The sequence below is a fragment of the Podarcis erhardii genome (genome assembly GCF_964252035.2).
Source record: "Podarcis erhardii genome assembly, chromosome: 6".
Classification (NCBI taxonomy): domain Eukaryota; kingdom Metazoa; phylum Chordata; class Lepidosauria; order Squamata; family Lacertidae; genus Podarcis; species Podarcis erhardii.
Window position 1 is genome coordinate 40,556,095 of NC_138510.1, and position 26,004 is coordinate 40,582,098.

General features: G+C 42.8%; 1 protein-coding gene across 1 annotated transcript in view; it reads right to left on the minus strand.

The window, feature by feature from the left end:
* MAPKAPK2 (MAPK activated protein kinase 2) overlaps nucleotides 1-26,004 on the minus strand; it is an 83,607-nt gene that overhangs the window by 9,197 nt on the left and 48,406 nt on the right. Inside the window, exons 2-4 of the mRNA XM_081865266.1 lie at nucleotides 5,152-5,291; nucleotides 2,751-2,815; nucleotides 2,084-2,163 (exon numbers count right to left, since the gene is read on the minus strand). Of these exons, the coding sequence (XP_081721392.1) occupies nucleotides 2,084-2,163; nucleotides 2,751-2,815; nucleotides 5,152-5,291 (285 nt within the window). The remainder of the gene's footprint in view (nucleotides 1-2,083; nucleotides 2,164-2,750; nucleotides 2,816-5,151; nucleotides 5,292-26,004) is intronic.

Consider the following 26,004-nt stretch of genomic DNA (forward strand, 5'->3'; position numbering starts at 1 on the left):
ACAACCAGATCCCTGTTCAGCGGGGTGTGTGTGTGTGTGTGTGTGTGTGTGTGTGTGTGTGTGTGTTAGTTTTTAGATGTTTCAGCAGTGGTGCAGTGAAACCAAGGCTCGAATTGTCCACATGAATACCCCCTTCTTGATATTCTTTATCTAAATAACATGCACCTGTTCCTGCATCTCCATAAAAGAGAAGAGCCAAAAAGAACAAGACTAAAAATACGGTTCCATAGCCTTTGAGGACTTTAAATTTCGTCACTTAGGAGAGAAAGAATGTGCTGGCAGGTGATGTAGAATTATGTAACAGGCAGGGAAAGGGAAACATTTTCAAGCCCATCCTATTGCCTCAGGGGCAGTGGATTATAATTACAGCAATTGGATTTTTCCAGCCTTGTCCTAAATCTAACAAAGAATCTACCTTTTATTTTAAAAAACATGCTTGGGAGCCCTTTCTGTTAACAAGGAATCTTAGTCCAAATATCCTGGGGGGTGGGTTCTAGACAAAAGGAACCTCCTAACCAAATTAGCATTCTTCCAGTAATTCATTAGCTTTTCCTTACCATGCTGAGCTGCACAATTGTTATTCCTCAGTGTGGTTGCATTCTAGACTTTGTTCACGTGTCCCTGATTAGCTGAAAACCACATCCAGAGAAGGTTCTTCCAGAGCACCTGCCTACATTAACCTAGTGCAATAACACTGGAGGTATTAATTTTACCCACAGTCTCTTCAGGAATTAAACTGGGGTTGCTCTGATTTAAATATGCTACCCTTGCTTTGCCCTCTCTGTTAACATGACAAGCGAGCAAGGGCTGCCTATTTAAACTAGCACAGACAAACATGTGCCCTCACCATCCACTCATAAAGCATGGGTGGCGCTGTGGTCTAAACCACTGAGCCTCTTGGGCTTGCCGATCGGAAGGTCGGCGGTTCAAATCCCCATGACAGGGTGAGCTCCCATTGCTCTGTCCCAGCTCCTGCCAACCTAGCAGTTCGAAAGCACACCAGTGTAAGTAGATAAATAGGTACCACTGCGGTGGAAAGGTAAACAGTGTTTCTGTGCAATCTGGTTTCTGTCACAGTGTCCAGTTGCACCAGAAGCAGCTGCCAGTACTGGTCAGTGAGAGGATGAAGGGGTTCCTCTTTCAGAGACCAACACAGGTGGAAGGGTGTGTGGGTTTGGATCTACATCTTCTCAGGATGCTTTCAAATCATAAAAATAACGGAACATTTCCTCCTTTGCTGGCAGACACTGCTGATATCAGAGGTAGGTAGTGTTTTGTGCCACTGTTCGGTTCAATTAAATTTTACACCTCCTAAATCAAATTTAGTACTATTCCAGAAGCCATCTGTTGCTGGCATTTTACTGCTGGTACCACATGAATTGCACACATCACATGAAGTGTAAGAATTGGTTGCAATGAAATAATCCAATCTTACTCCCACCAAACCACTACACATGCATGACCCCAGATTTTTAGGGTCAAACTGGACATGAAATTATTTGACATAACAAATTAGACATGACATTTGGCTTTCCAGAGTTCCCCCCTAATAAATAGCCAGTGTATTGGGGGGAGCCAGACTGGGCTAAAGGCATGTGAGGAAAGGGGGAATTAACTCTTTGCTCCTGCCATGGCGTTAGTCCCAATCTCCCAGTGCCTTCTATTTGCAACCAGAAGAAAGCTCACATTGGCATAAAAATGAATTTCAGGAGCTGGGAGGCTAGAGCAATTTGAATAAGAACCATGGCTGGGGCACATAGTTAAATCCTCCTCCTTACCATGGTCCTAATCAGGACGCCTTTTGCCATGTTGGTTATGCACTGAAAACCACCACCACACAAGGCCAAGTGATATGAACAGCATTGTGTCTGGACCTTAGGGACACCTTCATTTGGTCAGAGTCTTTGGAAATAGTTAGTAGTTTTGTGTGGACCACATCCAGGAAGTCAGAAAACCATCAGTCGAGGTTGATGGAAGTCCTAGGCTGTGATAGCCAAAGGTTTGTTATGTTGTTTAAAATGGGATGTTATGTTTGGGAAACATGTGTAAAAACCAATAAAAAGTATATTAAAAAGAAGAGTACCTTAACATCCCGGTGTGCAATGTTGATTGAGTGTAAATACTGAATGGCTTCTCCGATGCTCTTCATTATTTCAGAAGCCTCTGGGGAAGATAAGAAAACAAAGCGGATCATTTTACTCTGTAGCCAAAGAGGCAACCGCCACCTAATACCCAGATTATAAGGAGTTAGAGGGAACAAAGAACATTACTGGTCAGGTTTCAGAGCAGAAACAAATGTGACGAAGAACATGAAGCTGATGCTGCCCCATGGTGTGGTCCTCCTCTTCTCCACCATAACATCTACATAGCTTGCCCACCCGCCTTGATGTTTCCTCACCTTTCCTCCACATCACTGGGTGCTGTTGGCAAGTGAACGTGGTGCCACGTTCCTGACCACAGACTTAATTCAGGTGATCAGAAACAAAAGTATGAGCTCATGGTTTCCTTTCCATGTCATTTCTAGTCATACTTCGTCATGACATCCAAACTGGCAAACTGAACGCTAGTCCAGAATCGGAAATCCACCTCAGTCCTTTACTTGCAGGTTCCAGTTTGTTTGTCCTTTGACATACAGAGGGCCAGTGGTCCCCCTTCTCTGCCTTAAAAAGTAAACAGTTGTGCCTGAAGTCTTAAGACTTAAATTGTCAACGCTTGTTAAGCTTTAAGAAATCTATTGTATCCCTTCATACCTCTTTCTGTGAACGCCTGGTCTCCTCTGTCTTGAATTCGACTGAAGAGTTCCCCACCATCCAAGCTGAAAGTCATAAACAAGTGCAGTTACAAAAATGGAAGCAACAAGAATTGCTGCCTAAGCAAAACCACCACCAGGCTATGAGTACATTTCCATGCACACACACACCACTTTCCCAAGGCCTCTGGGTGAAACTCAGATCAGATCCATCTGGAATTAATCTGAGCCTTGAAAAGCACATATAGGGTTGAAAAAGAGAGTAGGAAAGAGTGTCACTCTTCCTCCTTCAGCTCTATGTAGTTTTCCAAGGAGAAAAAGGTAACTATCATCACCACAATCATGACCAAGGGACCTGGGGCCCAGAGGGTTTGTGGGCACCAGGGAAAGACATCAGTAAAGTTATTTAGGGCATAGATTGTTTCAACAGAAATGTGGCAGTGAACCCATGTAGTCAGCACCCATCCCAAGAAGCTTGCAACGGCCACAGTGCAGTTAATAAGCATAGAGTGATATATCTGCTCAAATGTCTCTGAATGAAAAGAAGAACAAGGCAAGCTCTAAAAGACTGAAGCTCCTTTAAAGATGTAAGGCGTGGAGATTAAAAGAAAGAAACATATTAAACTGGCTTACAATTTGACTTTAACTATCTTGATGAGAATCGCTTTGGAACAAATCTATCTATCTATCTATTGGAAGAAAAAAGGTGTGGGGCAGAATGGGCTGCACAAAAGAGCAAAATCCTAATAAAGTAATAGGTCTATTAGCATCTAGTGTAGATTCAAACTTTGCTTAGAAGTTTTCCACTGTTCAAGATGTTTTGTCACATAAAACACTGAAGAGCTTTCTTCTGTCTGTCTGCTTCTGATGCTACCTAGGACTTTGACTTGCCCTGTACAATTGCCTATCGCAGCCAATGGTTACAGAAGCACCAAGCAGTTCACACAACCTGTATCACCCCATCCTGCAGCCCCTCGTAACTCAATAATCTTCTCCAAACAATCAGTAGGGCTTTGTCACACAGGGTAAGGTGGGAGTCAGTGTAGGGGGGTGGCCATCAGGCGGAGCACTTTTCTGCTAGCAGAGCTCCCCCTGGTGGAGGCTCCCTCAGCTCACATTCAGGCACTTCCCCCGTCCCTGCTTTTAAGAGTTCAGCAGCAGGACAGGATTCCTAGTGTTCAGTCTCTTCCCTTCTTGGATAGGAATGACCTTGCCATGATCTAAGCATGTCAGGATTCGATCACTGCAGTGCACTGCACACTGCAATTCCTTTGAACGTTCAAGGTGGTTCAGAATGCAGCGGCAAGTCTGCTAATGTCAACAGCCAGAAATCAATACATTGCATTCATCTTTCAATATATTTATTGGCTCCTGTTGTGTTTCCAAATTAAAATGCTCGTTTTGATTTATAAAGCCTTAAATGGCCTAGGTCCAAGGAATCTGGAAAAACTGCTTCCTTCCACAGAAGCCTGCCTGCTTACTTAAATCTGCATTAGATTAGGTGTTTGTATCTTTTCCACCGTGCAACCATATCCTCTAAAGCTGTGTCCCACAAAACATCCAGGGACGTTCTTCTGTGTTACCATACATCTAAAAGTGTTTCACGAAAGAAATCCACAGCTAGTATTTAGACACTCAGTAAAGACCTGATGATTTGCCCTAGTTTCTATCTCGCTATTTCTTTCTTACTGCGTTGCACTTCCTTACTATGGTTTTTCTTGTTTTGAATGTGGTCCCCCCCAAAAAAAATTTTTTTAAGCCACTCTGGGCATTTCTCTCCAAAAAGCATGGTGTACAGATGTTAAGCAAATAAATGAAATAAAAGCACCCACCCCACCCCCGGATTTAAGCAAGGGTAGCAATCGTGAATTTCTTTTTTAAAAGTAAATTACAGCAACAACCCAAAAAAAGTCATCTGAAGCACTTTACCCAAGAGAAAAGTTTAGAAAGCAGGAAATGAGTTAAAAACAAAACAAAACACCCCACAACTTCTATAATCTCTCCCTGGTTCACACCCTGCCCACCCACCCACAACTCTGCCAGTTTCAGTACCAATTTACCCAAGTAGAAACACTTAAAATCTGTATCAGCTAACTCTTTGCAAGGAAGATGCCCTAATCTTTAGCAAACTTATGGTTGGGAATAAATTATCTCGGCACTGTAATAGTTGCATATGTTAATGAGTTCAAATGCGGATCTAAATGCCATTTCCAGTGAAAATGAATGGTATATATGGGTTGTGGAACTACCCTTAAAGGTGGGTCATATCCACATTTAGGGAATGTAGTGAAAAAACAGCACTTCTGACTACAAAGCTCTGTGTGGTGCTCTCTAGCTGTGAACAGTGATTAAGCATGGCCAACTGCACAACTCGCTTTGTCCCATCAAACCACAACACTCACCATTCCATGACTATCAGGAGACATTTTCGACCCTGGTAAAGATTTTCATAGACGTCTATAATCTTCACAATATGAGAACACTGAGATGCCCTCCAGTGCAGCTCCACCTCCCTGCGAGCTTTCGGACAGTCTTGCAGCATCTGGAAAGGGAAAGAGAAAAAGGAAGTGTGAGCATTCTTTTCTCCCTTGCTTTGATTAGCATACTTGTCAATTAACATCTTACCAGCAATCATTTCCCCAGTGTACAGCAGGATAAAGTTTGCATCATGAACCACACGTGGGACTCAGATTTTACACAATCCCCCAAAAGAACACAATCTCTCTCTCTCTCTCTCTCTCTCTCTCTTTCTTCTTCTTCTTCTTCTTCTTCTTCTTCTTCTTCTTCTTCTTCTTCTTCTTCTTTCAAGTAGTTTGTTTAACAAATCTTTGCATCTGTCATGTTCACAACAGCTAGGCAGATCCTAAGTCCCATTTTACAGATTGGGAACTAAGTGACCTCCCATAGTCAAGTCAGGAATGGCTGAGGCGGTAAGTGCATGATGGGAGCTGCACCTTGGGGTTTTCTTGGTGCGCCCACAAAGTCCTGACTGCACTATTACCTTGTCCCTATACCATCCTGGTAAGTGGCAGAGACACTGTTTTCTGTAGAATGGCATAGCACCATTCCACTATGTCAGCCACTCCTAGCTTAACTGACAAACATGAAGTGCATTAAAAGGACCCAATTCAATAATTCACTGAACATTTTATCACATTAAGATTCCTCACCCCCCCCCCCCAATTTCTTCCAAGAACTTTAGGGTGCTACTGTATACTTTCTTATTTTTGCCCAAGAAACCCACCACAAAATGGGATGAAAGATGGACAAGGCCACCTTGAGAACTTCACAAGCAGGGGCTTGAACCAGACAAAAAACCATGAAGTCTGATGTAACATTCAGAAGAAGTTGCATTTGAATCCCTTATGAATCTTCTGATCCAGCAAAACAAATAAAATATCAAGGTATGCATTGCCATCTTGTGGTGAATACTGTCACTGCAACTCAGGCCACTTGGCTGGAGCAACCAATTGTGGATGTTAGCAAACCATCTCCTAACTATAACCGAGGCTACCCTTCCTGAATCCCAAAATGGTTTTTGACCTTCTAAGGGGAAAGTGGATATGATTTTCACTGTGCGACAGCATCAAGAAAAATGCAGGGAGCAAAATCAACCCCTACATATGGTTGTTTATTGACCTAAGACCTTCAACACTGTAAATTGTACTGCCCTGTGGACTGTCCTTCTGAAAATTGGCTGCTCATATAAATGTGTGAACATCCTTTGGCTCCTCCACAATAATATGATGGCAACAATCGCCATTCACAGTGGGTCATGTGTTAAACAGGGATATATTATCACCCCAACTCTATTACAGTGGTACCTTGGTACTTGAACGGCTTGGCTCCCGAACAAATTGGCTCCTGAATACTGCAAACCCGGAAATAAGTGTTCCAGTTTGCAAACGATTTTCAGAAGCCAAACGTCTGACGCTGCTTCCGCTTGAGTGCAAGAAGCTCCTGCAGCCAAATGGAAGCCGCACCTTGGTTTTCAAACGGTTTCGGGAATCATACAGACTCCTGGAACAGTTCGAGAACCAAGGTACCACTGAATTTTTATCACCATGATCCTACACATTGTCGAAGGGAAACTCCCCATTGGCGTAGAAATCATATATCTAGCAGATGGAAAGCTCTTTAACCTGAGTAGGCTGAAAGCAAAGAGTAAGGTTACCGTAACTTCCGTCATAGAGCTTCAATATACTGATTACAACGTGGAGTGTGCACACTCAGAGGATGACCTCCAAACCATCCTAAATATATTCGCAGAAGCTTAAGGAAAGATTGGCCTATCGCTCAATATCCAAAAAACCAAAGTGCTACACCAACAAGCACAAAACAACCCCTCCGCGCCACAAATTCAACTTAATGGTGTAACGTTGGAAAGTGTCGATCACTTCTCCTACCTGAAGTACAAACTCAGGGTGGAAAGGAGATCTTTCCACAGGGGCCAACAGCGATGCCGAAATCAAACATCACCTGAGCTCTGCAAGTGCACCTTTCTCCCAAGTGAAGCACGGAGTGTTTAAGGACTGGGACATTCACAGGGAAACCAAAATGCTTGTTTACAAATCTATTGTACTACCAACCTTACTGCATGGACCACTTATGAATGCCATCTCAAACTCCTCGAAAGATTCCACCAACAATGTCTCTCAAAAATTTTACACATCACTTGGGAAGACAGGCGAGCTAATGCCAGTGTACTGGAAGAAGCATAGATCACCAGTGTCAAATCAATGATTCTTAATCATAAACTTTGTTAGACTGTTCGTGTTGTTTGGATGCCTGATTACACTGGTCAACAACAAATTTGTTGTCTGCATTTTTTCAGTTGATTTAGGACGAATCTGATGCGCTGAATCCAAAAATCACATTGGTTTTGCTCAATCAGGTCAAGTTTTTTAGTTATGGCCACATGTCATTTTTTTACGTTTTTGTTCACATGTACGCTTGTGTGGAGCATTTTAGAAGAAGTTGGTGGGGGTAAAATGCCATGTCGAATAATTGTTTTGATTGGAAATGATTATTTTAATGACAAGAAGTATTCAGGTCTGATAGTTCTGGGTGATTATGTCGAAAAGGGATCAGTTTGAAGTCATAAAACCTCGAAATCTTCCATAAATTGGTGCGGCAAAGCATAAAGTTATTTTGGTATTAAACTTGGTGACCAGGATAAAGCTTGGGCACCACACATGGTGTGCAAGGCATGCACCAAGTCCCTACGTGGGTGGACCAATGGCAAGAGGAGTCTGAACTTTGGAATTCCCATGGTTTGGAGGGAGCCGACAAACCATGTCACTGACTGCTACTTCTGCGCTGTTGATGTGACTGGGATCAACAGAAAGAACCGGAGCAGTCTCAAGTATCCTGATCTTCAATCAGCACGTCGTCCTTTAGCTCATTGTGATGAAATTCCAGTGCCTATCTTCGGAGAACTTCCTGACATTAGTGACGAAGATGCCTCCAGTGTTGAAGGACATGAAGAAGAAGAAGTGGTTCTTGAAGATGATGCTCCACATCCATTTTCCCAAAAGGAGTTGAATGATCTAGTTCGCGACCTCAGCTTGTCAAAGGACTCTGCCGAACTGTTGGCATCCAGATTGAAGGGGAAAAAACCTCCTCTCTGACAGTGCTCGCATCAGCTTCTTCCACAACAGGCATCAAGAATACCTCCGTTTTTTCTCGGAAAAGAAGGACTTGGTGTACTGTGCAGATATTGCACTGCTTCTGCTCAAGTGCCACAGTACGAACCCAAAGATTGGAGACTGTTCATTGACAGCAGCAAGCGATCACTGAAATGTGTTCTGCTACACAATGGCAACCAGTTTGCCTCTATACCCCTGGCTCACTCGAGTACACTGAAGGAGAACTATGAAGCGGTGAAGTATGTGCTGGAGAAAATTGGTTATGATCAGCATAAGTGGTTTATTTGTGTTGACCTGAAGATGGTGAACTTTTTGTTGGGACAACAGTTTGGCTTCACCAAGTACCCATGTTTTCTGTGCATGTGGGATAGTAGGGACCATGCTCAGCATTACACGAAGAAGGACTGGCCTGTGCGGGAGGAATTGGTGCCTTGCAAAGAAAGGAACGTCATCAATGACCCTCTGGTGGACAGAGACAGAATACTCTTTCCACCGCTGCACATCAAGCTCGGCTTAATCAAGCAGTTCACCAAGGCTCTGGACAAGGATGGTGACTGCTTCACTTACTTGTGCCAGGCTTTTCCAAGATTGACCATGGAGAAGTTGAAAGCTGGCATCTTTGACGGTCCTCAGATCCATCAGCTCATCAGAGATCCAGAGTTCAGAAACTCAATGAACGAAGTGGAACTGGAAGCATGGAAGGCATTTGTTCTGGTAGCGAAGAACTTTCTTGGCAACAATAAGGCCAGAAACTACGCAGAACTTGTCAACAACATGCTGACTGCTTTCAGAAACCTGGGCTGCAACATGAGTGTCAAGATGCACTACCTATTTTCACATATGGACCAGTTTCCTGAGAACCTGGGTTCAATAAGTGACGAGCAGAGGGAGAGATTCCATCAGGACATGAAAGAGATGGAGACCAGGTATCAGGGTCGCTGGGACGCAGTCATGATGGCTGACTACTGTTGGACTCTGAAGAGAGACCTCCCTGCCGCTGAGCATTCCAGGAGTTCCAAGAAACGGAAGTTCAAGCCCTGAAGTTTGAAAAATGGGGAAGCAACATGCAATTTACGTGTACTTACCTTTATCAATGCCCACCATTCAGTTTACAGTAATCGATGTTTCTATCAGGTAATCAATATATGTTGTTGGAAAAACATTTTTTTAATCTTAAAAACATGTTTAGGATGATATGTGTTGACAAAAATCAGCTGATAATGCCACAAAAATGTAATCGATTTTGTCACAAGATCTGATTTTTTTCAAATCAACATAACACAAAAACCTGACCTGATGGAGAGAAACAGATGCCATTTCCTGATTCAGCAGTGCAAAAATACCCTAAATCAGTTGTAGAAATCTAGACAACATTCAAAAAGTAAAAAATTGTTGCCCAGTGTTATCATCTTCCAAAGCAACTACTCTATTCAGAACTTAAAAATGGAAAGCATAATGCTGGTAGACAAAAAAAGGTTTAAAAATGCTCTCAAGGCAAATCTTTAAAAATGCAGTATAAGCACAGAAAACTGGGAAACACTGGCCTACAAGTGCACCAATTGGAGAAGAGCCTTTACCAAATGTGTCATGGTTTTTGAAGAAGCACGAACTCAGGGCGGAAAGGAGAAATGAGCTACAAGGAAGGCACATTTGGCAAACCCTCACCATGATCAACTCCCGCCCGGAAACCTATGTCCCCACTGTGGAAGGACGTGTGGATCCAGAATTAGCCTCCACAGTCACTTACAGACTCACTGTTAAGACCCTGTTCATGGAAGACAATCTTACTCGGCTCCAAGTGATCGCCATAGAAGCAGCAGCAGATGAGTCAGATATGCAAATTCCATCTTGGATACAATACTAGAAATTAATATGCTTAATTTAGTCCAGCAAATAGCAATTATATATGCATTTAGAGAAATGTTTAGCATTCAGAAACTCTTTTAAGTAATTAATTAAAATAATTAATTGGTCCTGTTGAGATCCCTCCATGGGCCATTTTTGGTGTCTGTGTCTGCACAGATGCGTTTTTGGGCATCTGCGCATGTGCAAACGCAATTTCCAGCGCCTCAGAAGTGGGTCCCCACTCCACGTTGCATCAGTTTAGGGCCGCACGCAAGCAGGCAGCTCAGCTGTGGCTTGTGGGCCGGTCAAACAACCTCCACGGGCCGCTTCCGGCCTATGGGCCTTAGGTTGCTGACCCCTGATCTATATCTATCAACAGCAGCAACGAAAGAGCAATGCATTGAAAACTACCTCTTTTGAAAAACATGATTATGTGACCTGTGGTGCCACCTAGTGGCTGAGATTATTGAAAAAGTTTCACTCCTAGAATTGCAACATAAGCCAGACCTCCCCTCAGCCCAGTAAGTCCAGGGAGGACCAGGTTGAATCCACCACATGGCCATGAGGTTACAGTGCCCTTGGTCCAGTCACTCTCTCTCAAGCCAACAGTTTGGTGCTGAGCTGCTGCCTTCCTAACCGTCATTGTTGCTGCCTCTTATTGTGAGGTAGCAGGGCAGGGCAGCAGCGGAGACGGAGGTTATATACTGGCAGAGCTAATTCAGCGCTCTCACACATCCCTGACTGCACCACTGCCCGACCCTAGCAAGTGGAAGCAGCATCACTATTGAAAGGTGCAGCACCACCTTTCTTGGTCAGCCCCTGCCAGCTCAGACGATATTAGTGATGGTGATGGTGATTCAGGGTGGATAAAAATCAATGGATTTTTTAAAAAAATTAAATATCAAATTGGATTTTTAAAATTTAAATCGGATTTTTAAAATAAAGTGCTTTTGGAGGAAAAATCTTTTTAAAGATAGTTTTCTATTTAAGTTACATTATAAAGGGTAAAGGTAAAGGGACCCCTGACCATTAGGTCCAGTCGTGACCAACCCTGGGGTTGCGGCACTCATCTTGCTTTATTGGCTGAGGGAGCCGGCGTACAGTTTCCGGGTCATGTTGCCAGCATGACTAAGTCGCTTCTGGCGAACCAGAGCAGCGCATGGAAATGCCGTTTACCTTCCTGCCGGAGTGGTACCTATTTATCTACTTGCACTTTGACGTGCTTTCGAACTGCTAGGTTGGCAGGAGCAGGGACCGAGCAACGGGAGCTCACCCCATCGGGCGGATTCGAACCGCCAACCTTCTGATCGGCAAGTCCTAGGCTCTGTGGTTCAACCCACAGCACCAGCCGTGTCCTTCCTAAGTTACATTATAGTCCAAAGGCTATTCATCAGGAAATAAGGATTTGTTTTAAGTTTTTCATGTGTGCTAAAACTCAGTCTAAGGTTTTGGGTTTTTTAAAAATCATTTAACCACATCAGTTAACAAACATGGATACATATGCTATTATGTTATTGTTTTAGTTAAACAAATTGTTTAAATTGTTATTAAGGAAATGATTATTTTTCTCCTTCCAGTAAAGTACAGCAGAAGAGTTGTCCAAATATAAACAGTTAACTTATTAAACCTCACAATAATTTCATAATTATCTGTCAATGTATTTCTAACAGCATAACTAAATCAGTAATTTTTGAGAGAACTGTAAAAACTACTCTGAAAATTTATTATTCCAAAAATGAATCCTTCATCTGGTTGTACATATTAAGATTATACCAGCAAGAACGAGTCTTTCTGTAAAAAAAAGATTTAAAGCAAGTCTTACTGACTAGTGATTTAAATCGTGTTTTAAATCGATTTGATTTAAATCAAATCCACCCTGTTACTATTATTAATAATAATTTTCACCTTTCCTCCCAAAGGAGCCCTGTGCAGAAACCAACAAAGCAAAACAACAACTTTTTAAAAACAAACATTGAAAAATATATATAAAACAGATAAAATATCCTTACAAGTGTTAATAATATTTCAAGGTTGCTGAAAAGTTCTGTCTAAACATCAATAACAAGGGAGATAGAAGAGCCTCAGTGGAGACTGCATGCTATTTATATATTTGTTTATTTAACAAATTTCATCTAGTTTTGTCAAGAAAGTTTTGTTAAATGATAATCCTTTGATAACTCCCCCATTATATTCACTGAGAAGACTTCTAACGCTTTGGGAAATGTTTCAGATCTCAACCGAAGTGACATGTTTGTCGAAAGTTCTGAACTGAAGGGACCCCACTATCTGAAGTGTTTTTCTTTCCTTTTCTGAGCACCACTCTAAGTATATATGTGAAGCTAAGGTTTCCTTTTTGCCCCAACATGCATCACTTTACTCTAAGGACTTATTTGCTCTGTATACATTTAAAGCATCATCATATCACTTTAAGCATTCAAGGCTTTCCTCCAAAGTATCCTGTAGTTACAAACTGTAGTTTGTAAAGGGTATTGAGAGTTGTTCGGTGAGCCCTATGATGCTTCTTTAAATGTATAATTCAGATGGGACCTTAATAATTAAATTTGTAAATTCACCTGAAGAACATACAGCAGTACAGTGGTACCTCAGGTTACATACGCTTCAGGTTACACACTCCGCTAACCCAGAAATAGTGCTTCAGGTTAAGAACTTTGCTTCAGGATGAGAACAGAAATCGGGCTCTGGCGGCGCGGCGGCAGCAGGAGGCCCCATTAGCTAAAGTGGTGCTTCAGGTTAAGAACAGTTTCAGGTTAAGAACAGACCTCCGGAACGGATTAAGTACTTAACCCGAGGTACCACTGTACACAACATAAAAATGCATAACAAAAAGAGGAGTAGAAACAAAAACTAACCAATAACCCCATTCCTACAAACACATTTAAAAGGACATAGAATGTTTAATTAGCCCAACACCTCATTAAAGAGAAACATTTCCGCCTGGCACCTAAATATATGTAATGAAGGTGCCAAGTGAGTCTTCCTGGGGAGTGCAGTCCACAAATGGGGAGCCACTGCAGAAAAGGCCCATTCTTGTGTTGCCAACTTCTGGACCTCTTGTGGAGGAGACAGGTGAAGAAGGGGCTGTGCGGATGATTGCAGGTCTGGGTTGGTTCATATGGGGAGGCGGTCCTTGAGGCATTTCAGTCCTGAGCCATTTTACACTGAACTGAAACTGCCATTATGTATTCACCGAGTCTATTTTATAAATTCATTTTATAATCTATTCATCATCTAATCTATTTTATTTGAAAAGACCATTTTGGAGCTCCTTTTTTTCACCACTTGAAACAATCTGGTGTTGACAGAAAACTTGGCCACCCCATTGCTCACCCCAACCCTAGAACCATTTCATATTCTGCCACAGAATACTTATTTGTCATTTTACTAGGCTGCAGCAGAATACATTTCCCAACTTCTCCAGCAGGAGGAGCCCATTGCTTTAAACACCACCACTTTCTTTCTTTTTCAAAGGAATTGTTTCTCAGCCCAGCAACCCCTCCTCCTTACATCATTTGTGTGTAGCTAACAGTTTATTACCCTTGGGGAGCATAAACAAGGCAGTGTTAATTATACCCTGCATGTTTGCAAATACAGAGCATCAAGCTGTCTACATCTGAGGCTGTTGACGTTTGTCCAATGGAGCCCAGACTAGATGTCAAATGCTTTGCAATTGCACCCAGACTCTCAAGTGTATTTTGCCTTTTAGTTTTTTTAATCAAACACTTCAGAGGAACAGTTTTACACAGCCTGTCATAAGACAGGAAACCCCTCCCTGCTTAAAGAGGAAAGGTCCCTTTCATACATACGTTTTTAATTAAAATCCTTGACCTAAATATCAACATTTCACATGTGATATTGTCAAAAATTACCAGCTAGTGACCAGAGTTTTCACTTCTGCATGGAATACAGTGTTAAAATGGAGAGAGATACAATAATAGAACAGGGATATGCCACACACTTTCAATGCATAAATGTCTCAGGTTAAATCGGAAAGACTGTGAAAAGTTGTTGCCAGTTGGAAGAGGCTAAGCAAAGCGAGATGAACGAGTGGCTATATATGAGATTTCATATGTAAATTATCCAGTATTCTCAGATTGTAGGGTTTGTTTGTTTGTTTGTTTGTTTGTTTGTTTGTTTGAAATACTGATGCATAATGAATTCCCCTACTGTTACTTTGTGAGCCCAAAACAGGAGTGCTACCAGCCAGCATCTCTTTGTTTATGATTTTACAAATCTGTAAAAGGTGGATTTAATTAAATTCCAGGATTTCATTAAGCATGTATTTTGATACCCTAGCCAGAAATGCAATGGGGTAGTGCTTGCCTTAGATTCTCAAGATGCAAAATAATAAAGCCTGTACTTCAAAAGCAAAAACAGCCAGAATATTAGCTAAAATATTAGATATGTCACCACAGTGCTATAGCAGCATGGAGAAGAAACCCATGCAGATGAAAAGGTAATTTTTTTTAAAAAAAAAATGCTTGTTGCATGTCATCTCTGCTCTCTGGTTTATACAATGAAAATATTGCTACCCCACCCCCAATTCCACGAAGACACGTGGACAATTTTTATTTTATTTAGCAAGAATTACATGCCACATAATTTTAAGAAATCTCTGAGAGTGTGATATAAAATAGTATAAAATATTTGCTTATTTCCTTGGTGTGAGCCATTCTTAAGGAACTGCATCATCTCTGAGACTAGGACTTGCATACTGTCGAAAGAGATTTTCTGTTCATGCCTTGGTTTTAGCCAGAAAAGGATGTTATTCACCTGGCAACAAATGCCGACTTATCACTGAGGTAGCAAACCTGTTGCTGGGCTGTACCACTTCAGACTGTATGGGGGGGGCGCCTCACGGGGCTGGATGCTTCTCCATACCCCTCCATACAGAAAACTAACATGTCAAGGAAAAAGAGTTGTGGCTTAAGCTAGTTTTCAATAGGGATCTTTGACTCTTTTTTGGGGGGGGGAGTATGGAGAAGCATTAGATTATTTTTCAACTAAAGTCTGAAGTGGTAGAGTCCAGACACAGGTTTACTACCTGGATGAGAATTAGACCAAAGTTGCAGCAACAGAAATAGAAGATTACTCACCCTACATTGTTTGTGGAGCACTTGAAAGAGACAGAGAGGGATGCACATATAAGGAAATGTTGCCTTATCTTCAGATCTCTAAGCATTTGTTTATGGCTTTGAAGGGGGAAATACACCATGCTCTACTGCACATACAAACATGCATAAGGAGGCAGTATGTAAATAGCACATAAATCACATCTGTCAATCATGGCAACCAAGTCGCTCACATCTTACAGGAATCAGTTCATAACAGCAGTCATAGTTTACGACACAAGCAGTATCATGGTCCAATATGCCTGCCAATAGGATCATTTCATGTGTGACAGCTGACAAAGCCAAGGTAACTTTGAAATGTTCCTCTGTTACCACATTGTAAGCTGTTCCAGCTATATAGAAGGTTGCCAGATGATGCCCAAAATAGTCCACACCAACATAAAAAGCAACTCATCACATGGCAATAGTCACCACACAATTAAATGTAAAGACTTTACATTGGTTTTACTCAAGGGCTATTTTGACGAGAATAAGCCAGGTCTCCACTCCCATTCCCCAGACAGGCCACTATATGGATCATTCCCTCCATATAGTCCTCTTATCCTTTAGGACAGCTGGGTTCCAGACAGAGGCGGATTTTGGGGAGCGCGACCGGTGTGCTGAGCCGAGAGAGCGCTGCAGGGAGCGCTGCAACAATGATGGACAATGGAAGCCAAGAGGCAGGGGGCAAGTTGAATTTTGGCGTTGCACAGGGCACTACTGAAATATTAAAGCCCAAAGTCCGCCACTGGTTCCAGATGAGAGTATGCTCTTGAGGGGGAAGTGGATTTAGCCAAGGGACCACCAGGAGAAAGGGAATGGACAGCAAGCAACTGTTATAGTAAGCTTTTCCTTGGCTTAGGGAGATTCGGGCCTAGTTCAGATGTCACTTCCAAGCCTGCAACTGTGCCATGGATTGCTCTGTTTCACACTTTTAGTTATTTATGCATAACTTCCCACAAACCATCTCAAAGCAATGTCACAATAAAATCATCAATAAAAACAACTACAGAAATCTTTATTTCAAACAATTATAACTATGTTCTTTGAAAATGGAAAAAAAATCAAATTAAAAACCATTTCAAATCCAATACAGATATATATACTGGGATAGCCACTCCTCCATTTCTGGATTTCGTCTAACCACAATTTTTGGCAGATTTTGTGAGTTGTTGTTCTATGTTGATTAGTTCCTATGAGATTTCTTTGGGATCACGTATGCTGGTGCCTTGAGAAGTCCCCAAAGCCTCTACTACCACACTTTCCATACCATTATTTCCCATCAAAGACTCCTGAATAATACCTCCCTCAAAAATGCAGGTTCCCCAACATTGCCCATAGCATATGCCTACCTGCCCAAAGAATGACCGGAAGAAAACCCTAAAAACCATTTTAATGCTTGTGCCACCACACTTCAGCCAGCATTTTCCCAAAAAGAAAAGAAAAAAGCTTCTTCTTCTTTTAAAATTGTTTGTGCACATGAAAATAGATTTTTCATCCCCCTCCTTGGTCCTGGCACATGAGGCTTGTACAAGTTACTGTATAAACATTCACAATGTTAAGTTCATAAGGGAAGATGGCTGAGGGGGCAGGGAGAATGAAAAGAGGGCAACTGCATTCTCTTGTTGACCAAAGGACACTGCCACTTTTTTGGTGCTACTGTTAAAACCCCAAAGGTTTTGTTTAAAATCCCTGCCTGGAGGCAGATAAAGAGGCTTCCCTGGAATCCAAACTGCAACCAGCAATGCCAGACCAACAAGCCTATGACAGCTTGTGGAAAGAATGCAGCACATGGCCAGCCGAGTATGCATGAGATAGAGCCAGCCACCAGGCGCACAATCTGCAGAGGGTCAAGAGAGGAAGGAAGGAGAGTGTCGGTTGAGGCAAAGCACTGCCATCACACATGGGGCCGGAGATGCACACTGTCAGACAGTGAGACTTCAGGATGCTTCATGGGCAAGCAAGGCAGAGAGGTCTCTGCTACAAACTCGAAAGGGAGAATGAAAGAAAGAGTTCCTCTGGATCAAAAGGTTATCAAGACAATCAGTGAATGCATGCTCAAATAGCCTCATTCAGATACAGAAGTGTGATGCTCCATTCCAGAAGTTATCCCTCCAACTAAAAGGGGGATAACTGTTTATCTTAGTCCTATGGCCACACCCAGCCTTGCAGTTTACCTTGCTCCAAGACATACCATAAGCTGTAGCTCAGGGGTCAGCAAACTTTTTCAGCAGGGGGCCAAGTCCACTGTCCCTCAGACCATGTGGGGGGCCGGACTATATTTTGAAGGGGAAAAAATGAATGAATTCCCATGCCCCACAAATAACCCAGAGATGCATTTTAAATAAAAGGACACATTCTACTCATGTAAAAACACACTGAGTCCCGGACCGTCTGCAGATTGGATTTAGAAGGCGACTGAGCCGGATCCAGCCCTCGGGCCTTAGTTTGCCTACCCATGCTGTAGCTTATTGCTTGTGGTTTGTCTGAAGGAGATGAACTGCACACCTAAGTACAGATGTCACACTAAGTAAAATCTCACAGGAGTAGCAGCAAGCTGCTTCACTCTGGGAGCCTGCATATTTGCTCATTTATGCTAAACTATGGTTTAGTATTATGTGTGAATTGGGTCATTGTGTGAGAGATGGGAACATGCATATAGGACTGATGGTTAACCTTTATAAACCTGACATTCTATTTGTTTTCCCATCAGTGGTGACAACAACTGTCCAGCATGAGAGCAACAGAGAAGCAGATTGTAGCTTCTCAGTGCTACCATGGACTTAATTTCTTAAGACAGAAAATCACAGGAAAGCACTATGACAGCTGCACCAAAGACTCTTGTTCAAACCTTCTGGCCTCCTCAGCAACACTGACCTCACTCACTGGGAAAAAACAGCAGCACTACAGTAAGTAACTACCTGTTTCATTGAGAGTCAAAGACTTCTATAATGCTGTCATTGCACAGCATCTGTGGAGTGGGAACCTGGATGAGCAAAACCGAAAATGATTTTGTTCAAGGAAATAGATCTACAGTGGTACCTCGAGTTACCTTCAGGTTACAGACTCCGCTAACCCAGAAATAGTACCTCGGATTAAGAACTTTGCTTCAGGATGAGAACAGAAATCGTACAGCGGCGGCGCGGTGGCAGCAGAAGGCCCCATTAGCTAAAGTTGTGCTTCAGGTTAAGAACAGTTTCAGGTTAAGAATGGACCTCCAGAACGAATTAAGTTCTTAACCCGAGGTACCACTGTATGGGGAAGGGGGTTAACATGGGGGGGGGGTAATGGGTGGTCCCATTTTATCTAACTCTGCAATTCTAGGACCTTTGTGTCATATGTTATATTAAAGAACCTTAATGAAGCACATTTGCCCTCATGCAGCCCTTGTAAATAAGATAAACATGGTGTTCCCTCAAAGTACTTCTAAACATTACACTATAAACAGAAAAGGAAACAATAAAGTCCTAAGAGGCTGGAGGAAGTCATTTCATAGTCCTGTAACAGCCTGCGAAACATGGAGATCCCCACCTGAAAAGTATGACCTTTGAAGTGGAAGCCCATGCTGTCAGAATAGTTCCCTGGATATTAATAGTGTACAAGCCAAAGTCATAACAGTCATTTGAGGGGGTAAAGAGGGAGTGGAAGTCCTAGCCCTTATTATAAAGGATGAAGTTTACTCAAAGGGGAAGTTCTTCAACCATATTCATAGCATTTCCCCCAAACCAAATATAGTGGTACCTTGGGTTACAGACACTTAAGTTCTTAACCCAAGGTACCACTGTAGTAGAGCAGCCAAACACTCCAGTCTCCCAAACCTGGTGAAACTCTTTTCAGCATGCTATCACTGGATAACTCTATAAAGCCTAGGTTCCTTGTACTGCTAAAACATGAGGAGAATACTTTATATTGTCAGGGGCTGAACAGAATAATCAGCCAGCAGCACTTCTATACAGTGACTTGGGTTGGAGGCAATTAACACTTAAACAGTATAACACTTGAACCAACTGGCTGCAACCAAACAGGATTGCCAGATCTTTGATGTTTTCTGAAGCTTTGTCAGGCTTAAATTCTAAAATGAGACAAGATGGGAACTGAACAAGTTCTCCCAAAGTGTCCCTTTCAGAAAGGGAACTTGCTAGGTGTCTTTTATTCAAACGCTTGCACATGTTTTCCATTGTTTTATTTCAAGGGTAAGACAGTTCCATTAAAAAAAAAGTTGCTTCTTAAGAGCAAAAAAGCTCTGTGACATTTTCTACCAGGGTCTATTCCAGGCCTAGATCAAGGAGGGTGAGAGGGAGTACATGCCCCCGGTGGCAGGTAGGGGGATGGCAAAACAGCAACCTCTATGAGAGAGAGGGGAGAGATGTGATGGGGCCACAGCACACATTTGGGTAGAATCTACACACATATAAAAAACGCTTTGAAAATGCTTTTTTATACATTAAAAAAAAAAAGTTTTGGAAAGAACATAGAATTTTGCATAGCTCACTTTCGCCATCTAGTGTCACATTTGTAGATTGCACTTTACAACACATTTAAAAGGTGCTTGGGTTTTTTCGCAGCTGTGTAGCTGAATCCTTGGTGCCTCCTTACATTCCAGATACCAGGAATGTAAGGAGTCACCAAGTGTGTGCTTGCAAGCCTGCAGTGCATCTTTCTTCTCTTTCTCCCACACTGCGCCATTGTCAGGGGGTGGGGTGCTGACTCCTCCTTTATGTTCAGGCTGAACCTTTGTTTAGCCCCTGCTGCCATGACTCTCAGCAGCAGCAACAGCAGCAGCAGGGGGGTGTAGTGGGGGAGGCAATGTAGACCTAAGGGTAGAATTTATAGATTGGTCACGGGTCTATTTTTCTCCATTAAAAATATGCAAAGCACAGCAGCAGTGAGCAGGGCAGCCCAAATTTTGGTCCTTAACTCTCAGGTGACTGGTATGACATGTTTCATACTTCTCTTCTGAAGGGAAAGACAGAAAACAGGCATTTGCCCAATTAAATCCAGAAACAACAGATAGCTCACTTGTTGGGGGAGAAGAGATGCTGGCTTGTCTTAAAGTCTGCAGAGAAAATACCGTTAAGGAAACACAGTGGACTTACACTGCAAACAGTTCTACTACAGTCAGATTCAGCAGAGAGATGGTTTTGACAATGCTGTCATAGGCAATTAATAAGCAGTTAGGCTCACAGAAAAAGACTTCAGGGAACCTATTTTCAAAACGCTGCATCAGGTAGACTAACCACTGCTAATCTCTCCCTCGGGAGCTGCCAGCATTACAGCCTTTAATTCAGTATTGCAGGCCATTAATTAAATACCCTACAGGTCACTATGTATAAAAGCCACTCTATGAAATCACTTAAGAGCTTAAACTACAGGACAAAATGTAGTTCGGTGGTCACAAAAGAATATGAAAGTCTGAATAAATCATTCCTGCCCTCCTTTTTATTTAGATTTTTTTCCCATCTGAACTAAAGGGTTCAAGGCCCCCAACTTAATACTCTTTCTCAGACTATGCCAGCTTGATGCCTGGCAGACGTTTTGGCCAAAATTCCCATCAACCCCAGCCAACAGTTGGGCAACCTTACACAAGTCACCCAAGGGCCAGTTTCTTTTCACAGGTTTTGTCCTCTCTCCCAATCTTTCTGGCTGCAAGTCATGTAGACAAGTGGACTGGGTGGTCGAGGATATGGCCAACAGCCATTCACATTGTCACAGTGGCATGCCTGACAGCCACAGATCAAATATAGCGCTTTCAGGCAGGTGTGCAACAATCTGGCTTAAATATTATTGCCTCATGAAGTTCAGGTGCCACCTCTCAAATCATCTTTTGCCAGCTACTCTAGTAAAGCCTTTATGAATTCTGGGAAGCTTTTCCCTGCTGGGCACATGATCATTTTATCTAAAGCTTGTGCTTATCCGTTGTATGTTATATTATGACATTGTGGTTTTAATTGCTTTAAGCCTCCCTGAAACCTCCCATTTGCAGGTTAGAAAACACCCTATGAGTAAGAGCTGAGGAACCTTTATCAACTCAAGGGTCACATTCTCTCCTGGCAAACTTTCCAGGGGCCACATAGCAATGGTTGACAGGGCCAGAGGTAACAATTGGGAACAGCAACATCCATGGTTCTTAACCGTTGTTCAGTAGACTATATTCCAGCAACACAATTTTAGAGGTTTCTTTCTGAACATACGTGCCCCACACAACCCTCCCTTCTTCCAAGTAAGACTCATTGTCAGTACCTTCATACATCTGTTGTTGTTGTTGTTTAGTCGTTTAGTTGTGTCCGACTCTTCGTGACCCCATGGACCAGAGCACGCCAGGCACTCCTGTCTTCCACTGCCTCCCGCAGTTTGGTCAAACTCATGTTGGTAGCTTCGAGAACACTGTCCAACCATCTTATCCTCTGCCGTCCCCTTCTCCTTGTGCCCTCAATCGTTCCCAACATTAGTGTCTTTCCCAGGGAGTCTTCTCTTCTCATGAGGTGGCCAAAGTATTAGAGTCTCAGCTTCACGATCTGTCCTTCCAGTGAGCACTCAGGGCTGATTTCCTTCAGAATGGAGAGGTTTGATCTTTTTGCAGTCCATGGGACTCTCAAGAGTCTCCTCCAGCACCATAATTCAAAAGCATCGATTCTTTGGTGATCAACCTTCTTTATGGCCCAGCTCTCACCATCATACATACATCTACTTATGTACAATAAATATATGTAGTGTGAAATGTCTCTTCATAGCCATATTTATTTTCCCTGGTGATTTAAAGCACTGCATTTCCTTTCATCAGTACGGCATTTGTGTGGGCCTACATGTCAAGAGCTTAATTAATACCACTAGTTATTTTCAAAAGGGGGTGGAGAGAGAACAAAGGAACTTCCCAGGGCAGGCAAACAAATCAACATTTCCCAGCTAGAAAAATCAAAAGGGGGGAAATAATCTAATTACCTTCCTCCATAAAGAGGATAAAATAAGAACATACTTCTGCTTTCAAGAGGTTTCTCAGAATTAGCACAGAGGTTCTTTTGAATTAGCACAGTGAGTTACTAATGGCACTGAAAGACATAGGCCACCATTACCTCCACAGGTGGAGCAAGACGTCTTTATGGAAGGATGCTCAAACATCAACACCTCCTCCAAACATGTCCGGAGAGCATGTTTAGAGCATGTACATGCAGCAGGGCTTCAGCCTCAGCCCCTCCCTTTGCAGAAAACAACAAGTTGCCACAACTAGTTCTTAAAAGTCTGCAATTGAGATAAAACAAATACTTATACCTCTCCTCCAATTTCCTGCCTTGCCAGGGGAATGAGGAACAATCTAACCCAAAAAGGAGGGGACCAGATATAAATCATCAATAGCAACCTTGTGACAATGTTTGCTGTTCTTGAGGAGAATGTCCTCGGCCCATAACTCAAACTGAGTACAGTGGTGCCTCGCAAGACGAAATTAATCCGTTCTGCGATTCTCTTCGTCTAGCGGTTTCTTCATCTTGCGAAGCAAGCCCATTGACGGATTAGCGGATTAGCGCTATTAGCGGTCTAGCGGCTTTTAGCGATCAGCTGAGAGGCGGCTTATCAGCGGAACAGCTGATAAGCGGCTTAGCGGCTTAGGAAAGGGGGGAAAAAAGCGAAAAAAACCCGCGGGAACTCGCAAGATTTTTTCGTCTTGCGAAGCAACCCCATAGAGAAATTCGTTTAGCGAAGCGCCTCCAAAACGGAAAACCCTTTCGTCTAGCGGGTTTTCCGTCTTGCGAGGCGTTCGTCTTGCGGGGCACCACTGTAATAACATCAGGATCTGGGAAACTGTAATGTGTATTTAAAACAAACAAACAAACAAACAAACAAACAAACAAACAAACAAGTTTTGATTGTAGACCTGTGTGTGTGTATTGCTTATATTGAAACTCAATAAAAATTATATACTAAACAATAAAAACAGCGGGATCTTAAATTCTGAGGCACATTAATGCCATTATCTTTCAGTCAAGGTTTTTATTGTGGTAGTGGATGGTAGCCCAGCTGGAAGTGGAAGTGAAAGAAACAGCTCCCATTTTGAGACTAATTGGCTTTGAAGCACAGAAAATTAGCTTTCTCCCTAATGACAAACACAAGAGCAATTTGTAAAAAAAATAGTAAAAGGTGAACTGTTACGAACAAGCCAGAACCAGAAGAGAGTGTGGTCTAATTATAAGGCCATTTTGTAACCACAAAGTGGCCAAGACTTGCTAGATGGACATTTGGAGAGTCACTTTGGCTATAACTACACTATAAATGTATATTGGTTTTATTATGAGTTAACTGCTATGGTTTCCCTAAAAAAAATTCCTGGAAATAGTAGTTTGTGAAAGTGCTGATAAAGCCAAACTAACAGAGCTACATCTCTCAGAGTTCCTTGAGGAGAAGAAATAACTATTAAACTACCTTAAATCTACACCAGACTTATGTCCCTTTCTCCTCCCTCTCATGTTTCAGTTGCCTATTTGTAAAAGTGTTGCATTACCTAAGGAAATGGCATGCAGAACTGGCTCTTCATTCCTTAGGTATTACAGAAACTGAGGCATCTTGCGTCCAGTCTCTCCATCACACAATCTGTTTTCATCAACACTTCTGGATTCTATCACAGCACTAGCACACTCATTATCTCAAAGGCCTCCGGATGTAACTGAACTCCAAAAGGGATAGCAATCTTGCTAGCAAGTTTCCTGCCATTCTTGTTCCTATTCTTAGATGCTCTCCTAATGCCTCTGCCACAGGTCAGCCATGCTCTGCTACTCGTATCCTCAACCTCAGTGCACTTTGAACACATCAGGTCACAAATCAGCAAAAGTCAAATGGGGATTTTTCAGGAGGCTTCCTACAGAAAAACCTCAGACCACATCCTTGACAACAAATGCGCAGAGGCAGGCAGCCTTCAACTGATTCACCATGTTTCCTGCTCCAAACCACTCCTTCCCAAGCCTTCACAAAACTTCCCACTCTACCGGAGGTCAGGGGTGGAGAGCAGAGGGGCCACTGTGTGCTGGGGTCATGCACAGTGTATGTGGCCCTTTTGCCCAACTTATGCCTACAGTCCCTGTTTGGACAGCACCCCTGAACAGGGCTAGTCACTCTGCTAATTCCTCTTAAGTTTCATGGGAGACATTAAAAGACACATTTCTGCCTAAGCCAAAAGCTATGAGGCTTACTGGCTTCACAGGCCCTTTCTGAAGTACAGTGGTACCTCGGGTTACAAACTTAATTCGTTCCGGAGGTCCGTTCTTAACCCGAAACCCTTCTCAACTTGAGGTGCGCTTTCACTAATGGGGCTTCTCGCTGCCGCCGTGCCGCCAATGCACGATTTCCGTTTTCATCCTGGGGCAAAGTTCTCAACCTGAGGTACTACTTCCGGGTTAGCAGAGTTTGTAACCCGAAGTGTTTGTAACCTGAGGTACCACTGTACAGAAAAGTATAGTAAAGTGACAGTTACTCTTTGTCACTCTGGACCAATCTTTTTTCACCCTCAATCTTGTGTCTCTAAAGCATGAGCACCCTTCTTGCTTTGGATACTAACAGAATAAGCTCCAATAGCAATAAATGAAGCTGAAAATAAGACGCTGAAGAAATAAAGTGACTGGGCCATGCAACGTGGTGGTATTACTTCTGGTTCCTTCTGAGCTCTCAAGGCTCATGGCATCTTTCTATGTATACTATGGGGATCCGTATAGTTTCATACATGATCTAATAACATAAGAATGTTGGTTTGCCTGCTTGAGGTTTATAGGCCATCTTTAAAAGTGAACTCTCCCAAGGCAGTTTACATCATCAAATATCAAAACACAGCATAATACTTAATATGCTGGACTACATAACCTCAATACACAACTTCACATCTTCACCTCCCCCACCCCCCACTTTTAAACACTGCACAACATACTTTTTCTCACTAAATGATGGTAAAATGCTAAAGCCTAGCCCACTAATGATCAACATGTTCCACAAGATATGTTGTATCTTATACATGCAGGTCCTTCTCTATCAACATTCACTAAATTCATTAATCCAAACATGAGGAATTAGTATGCAAACCATGTGTCAGGGAACTGCCATCAGTGCCGGAGGGAGAGAGCAAAAGCCAGAGGGATTCCAGAGAGCGTCCAGGGATCGGGAGAAGCATCCCATCTTGTGGGGAAGAGAATCAGCGTAGCACCAGTGGAGAAGGGGGGCAGGTGGGGGAAGCGGCGAGGCGGTCCCATGACTCCTTGCCTGGGACCAGTGGGGAGAGTAAGGGTCCTCCGTTGCCCACACCCTCCTTGCGCAGAAGGCTTTCGCACAGAGAGGGTAGGCGGAGACTAGGCGTCAAAGAGCTTCATTGCTGGAAGAAGTTTAAGAAACGCCCACTCACGGATCCTGTCAGCGACTGAGTCAGCCACGAGTGAGTGGCGTCCGGACAGATAAAGTTTACTTTGGCAGCCCAGCCAGGTGTTTGCACCCAGCCAGGGAGATAGTTGCCTGCTTGCGCACAAGCAACCCCTTAGAAACCATTACACCATGCTATACACGCAGCAGATTCAGATATCTATACAGAGAGCATTTTTTTACTTCCATGTTTGCCTTTTGCTGGTTGGTTAAATAATGGGGGGAAGGGGACAATTGGGACAAATCG